Source organism: Pipistrellus kuhlii, unplaced genomic scaffold, assembly GCF_014108245.1.
Source record: "Pipistrellus kuhlii isolate mPipKuh1 unplaced genomic scaffold, mPipKuh1.p scaffold_m20_p_18, whole genome shotgun sequence".
NCBI classification, from domain to species: Eukaryota; Metazoa; Chordata; class Mammalia; order Chiroptera; family Vespertilionidae; genus Pipistrellus; species Pipistrellus kuhlii.
In genome coordinates this window covers 17,652,366-17,656,866 of record NW_023425493.1, presented here as the reverse complement: position 1 = coordinate 17,656,866, position 4,501 = coordinate 17,652,366, and the positions used below count along the sequence as shown (strand labels likewise).

General features: G+C 51.5%; 1 protein-coding gene across 1 annotated transcript; it reads left to right on the top strand.

The window, feature by feature from the left end:
- The first annotated feature begins 235 nt into the window (after window positions 1-235).
- On the top strand, window positions 236-2,333 carry IER5 (immediate early response 5). Its single transcript, XM_036442144.2, has one exon. The coding sequence runs from the start codon at window positions 476-478 to the stop codon at window positions 1,349-1,351; it is 876 nt and encodes a 291-aa protein (XP_036298037.1). The 5' UTR covers window positions 236-475; the 3' UTR covers window positions 1,352-2,333.
- The last annotated feature ends 2,168 nt before the right edge of the window (window positions 2,334-4,501 follow it).

The window sequence follows — 4,501 nt, the reverse complement described above, 5'->3', positions numbered from 1 at the left end:
CCCTATCACCTACTTTCTGAGCCCAGGCCCGCCACCCGTCCAGGTCGCTAACCGCCTGCACACCGCGTCCCCTTTAAGAGACTGCTCCGCGGGACTAAGGTTCGAATGGCTTCGGCGCCCCTCCTCGGGCTCCGATTGGCCGCGCGCAGCTCATGAGGGCGTGTCGGCCCGCCCCAGAATGGTTGGCGGCCCTTCGCGATTGGCGGGTGGGAGGCTTATATAAAGCGCCGGGCGTTGGGGCTGCCCTCAGTTAGCGACCAGACGGGAGACTGCGCGCTAGTCTGCACTGGAGGGGACGAAGGGGTCAGTGAGCGCGTCATCGAAATCGCTTTCTCCTCTTAGTCTTCCGTTGTCGAGGGTCCACCTCTGGGACCGACTTTTTGAGGCCCCCGACTCCTCTCCCGGCTGGTGACCCGGAGCCCGGGCTCAGCCCTCCCCTCCGCGCCTGCCCGCAGGTGGAGGGTCGGCAGGCAGAATGGAGTTCAAGCTGGAGGCGCACCGCATCGTCAGCATCTCGCTGGGCAAGATCTACAACTCGCGGGTCCAGCGGGGCGGCATCAAGCTGCACAAGAACCTGCTGGTGTCCCTGGTGCTGCGCAGCGCCCGCCAGGTCTACCTGAGCGACCCGTGTCCCGGCCTCTACCTGGCCGGTCCCTCGGAGCTGGCGGCCGGGTCCCCGGCGGGCTGGGGAGAGCCGCCCGCCCCCGCCGCCGCCGCCGGGCTGGAGACCGAGCCGCGGCCGGAACTCTCTGCGGCCCCAGACGCTCTGCGGGCGGGTGACGCCGAGCTTGCGACTACCGTGACCTGCGCCAGGGACACTCTTCAGGGCGGAGAGGTGGCGGCGGGGGGAGCCGGGGACCCAGCCGGAGGCTCGGACGTCTTCCCGGAGGGGCCCCGAGAGGCTCGCCGCTACCGTGGCTGCCCCCCAGGGGTGGAGGACCAGCAGGGGACGCCGGGCGCGTCTCCCCCCGGGGACCGCAGCGCGGAGGACGGGCCCCCGGCGCCGGCCCCGCTCTGCCCCAGGAAGCGCCCCGCGGCGGGGGCCGGCGGCTGGGGCCGCCCGGCGCCTGGCCTGACCCCGGTGAAGAAGCCCCGCTGGGACCCGGAGGGGCCGCCGAGCCGGGCGGAGGAAGGGGAGGAGGAGGAGATGGAGACCGGGAACGTGGCGAACCTCATTAGCATCTTCGGCTCCAGCTTCTCGGGACTCCTGCGGAAAAGCCCGCGGGGCGGCGGGGAGGAAGCCGAGGGCGACGAGAGGGGCCCGGAAGCCGCCGAGCCCGGGCAGATCTTCTGCGATAAGGGGGTGCTGAGAGACATGAACCCCTGGAGCACAGCCATCGAGGCCTTCTGAGCTCCCGGCCCCGCTGGGCGGGCTGGAGGTTGAGCATCGGGCGTCCCGACGTGCGGGCTGGGCAGCTCCTGTCCCCGAGGACGCCCCGGAGACGCGGGCGCCGGGCGCCGGGGAGACTGGGCGCTGCGGGGCGGCACGGACCGCCCTCGGCCTCGGCCGTGCTGGCCTCTCCGGGGACCTCTCTTGAGACTTGGGAGCGCGAGGCTTATCGGAAGAGGACGGCTGTTCATTTATGTGTCTGTGTATCTGTGTCTGTAAGTTTGTGTTTGTGAATTAAGACTATTTTGTCCTCCTGGAATGCTTCTTCGCCCCTGCCCCAGGGCCGAGGAGAGCGGGGGCAGGCGGGGACTTTCCTCCACCCGCAGCGCCGAGAAGGGCCCGGGAGTTCCCCGTTCGTGCTGGAGGCAGGAAGGGACTTTACACACGCCCCTCGCAGGAAAGCCAGAGCCCTAGCGGGGCCCGGAGCGGCGCTTCCTCGCAGGATTTCCTAAGACTACAGTGATTCGGTCTGGAGTAGAGACTTGTATTATTCTCCCTCCCCTCCTTTCTCTCACTGAAGAAACGTTTAAGAAACCCTGTGATGATTCTGGGAAAGGGGACTCTTGGTCCGGGTCTTCCCCACGGGGGGGGGGGGGGGGGGGGGGAGACAATAAAAAGCTTGATAAAGAGTTCAAGCTTGGAAATAATGGAGTTATAGAGAAAAGATATATTTTTTAAAAGCTCTAGCTCTAAACTACTACACAGTGCTTTTAAAAAGTGTTGAATGAAACAAAGTTTACAGACAGAACCCCTAAGTGAAAAGACCGTATGGTTTTGTAGCTATGGTGACTCCAGTCTTTGTTGTATAAAGGTTGGGGGAGCTGGTTTTTTTTTTGTTGTTGTTTTTTTGTACAGTATTTTCTCCTTCGTTGTATTGACTTTTTTTTGTATAAAAAATGTAAACTTCACGTGTCTAACACGTATTAAATATTTTGAAGCAACATCTCTGCCTCCTTGTCTGTCATCACCTGTCTGGGCTGGGAGGAAGAGGGAGGAGGGGAACTGTGGTCCAGGCTGGGAAATGGAAGGTGTGGTTCTCAATATCAGTCAAGCACAGACTGGGGATATTGTTTGCTGACTTCACTAAGGATCAAACGTTTAAGTTTCTCCCGCACCAGAGGACTGCAATTAGATACTAATATCAGTGGCCTGCCTGTTTCTTTAAACTTACCACTAAAACTGTCTTTTTCAAAAGTCAGTTTAGGACAATCTTACTAATACTTTTTTTTACAGCTCAGTCTGATGGTGTCTTAATATTAAAGAACATAAGTACCAATTTTTGAAGGTTTTTTCCCATCCACAAAAATGTTTTTCACTAAAACCTTTTTGTCACCTGTTAAGCTATATAACATCTTTCAGGATGGTTATTGAAAATAACTCACATGTGAAGGAAGCTGATGATACGGATTTGCCCAGCTGCTCAGGCCCACCTCTGCATTCCAGTGACTGCCAAGATAGCATTTTCAATGCCTTTTCCCGTTGGTGGTTAAATCTGTAAAAAGTAAATGCATTAGTGAAAGGAAATTGCTTGTGTCAAATCAGATAATGGGAGGAGGCCTAGGAGGACTAAGCAAACGTAACTTATTTAGCAAAACTTCCTGATTTGTTTTGTCATCCAAACGGTGACATCAGTGTTTGGGTGGTTGTAAACATGTAGGTGATCACAGCCAAGTCATCAGTTCCTTTCACTACAGTTAACTGCATTTCAGAGAGCTTGTTGTCCAAGGCAAAATATTCAATATTTGAAAGTTCTTCAATAATTTATTTCAGAAGCAAATCAATTAAAGAACAGTGTCTTAAAATATGGTTGTTAGTACTTAGAAACATGGCATTGGCATATGAAGCTTATGAATAAAGAGTGAGAGAGAGGAGGAATTGAGGAAAGATTAGACAAAGTTTTAAGTAAAGTTAGGATCTTTAAGCAAAAAGGAGCGTATGAATAGTGCTCTGGCCTTCCTAAACCCCTGATTATATGAACTTCGGTCGCAGCTGAGTAGGCCAGTGCTTTGATATCTTTGTGGACCTATTGGTGGTTCAGTAAGCATAAGGAACTTCCTACTCTGTGCTCTATCACCATAATATATTCCTTGAATTATACACTCTCTAATCAAACATTCTCTATCTTGTTAAAATTGACTTGTTTGTCTTTGAGAGATAGCTACTTAAGTTCTGTTATAGCCACACGAGATCCATTGAGTGCTGACTGCTTAAACTGAAGAAGGTGTCCAGGGTCTTGATTCTGCAAACATTTCCAGTTGCTAGAAAGTAATTAACGATGCTTGAACAGCTACCTCAGTGCATTTTTACATTTGTTGTGTATAAGAGAGTTGATCTGTTTTAGATGAGATGAAAGTTCCTGTTGGTCCTTGTTTTCACATTAAGATGAACCATAGGACCAAGTGGCTGCTTAACTTAGAGAATGTAAATGGACATATTTGATAGGGAGTTACAGCTTTGTAGTTATTCAGAAAAGGTCAATATCTTTTTTGTTGCAGAATCGTTGCAGAAGCAGTAAGTGTAATGGTTAGAACATGGGCTCTGGAGCCAGACTTCCTGGGCTTGTGTCATGGCTCTGACATTTATTAGCTGAGGGCCCTTCATCTCTCTGTACCTCAGTTTTTTTCAAATGTGAAATAGAAACAATCATATCTACCTCCTAGGATTGTGCAAATTCATGAGTGAACGCTCCTAAAGTTCTTAGGAAAGTACCTTATACATAACAAGCATTCAATTAAGCTAATACTGTTAAGGTAGAAGTGAATTCTGTGTATAAATCAGATATATGATGATCAAAGAACTGTGTAATTTATAAGAAAGAAGGGGAAAGGAGAACCTATTTTTAAATTATCCTATCTGTGAATTTGAGGTTCTTTTATTCTATTTTTCTCAACACTTGACAGTCCCAAAGCTTAGTTCCATCAGCACAGTTTTGCTGGTTGGCAAGCCTCACACCAACCTCACCACTTTCCTGATTGTAATCAAAGAACTCCATTTTAGGGAGGAGTAAGCAGGAGTGAAAACACTCAAGGAGCAGAGATCCTGTTGACATGCTTTCTGTGGATGAGCAAAGGGGGAAAAAATAGCCCACAGAGTTATTTTTAGCCCGAATTG

What these genes read in the sequence shown, in the direction of transcription:
- IER5 (XM_036442144.2), top strand. Translation starts at nt 476, where the DNA reads ATGGAGTTCAAGCTGGAGGCGCACCGCATCGTCAGCATCTCGCTGGGC.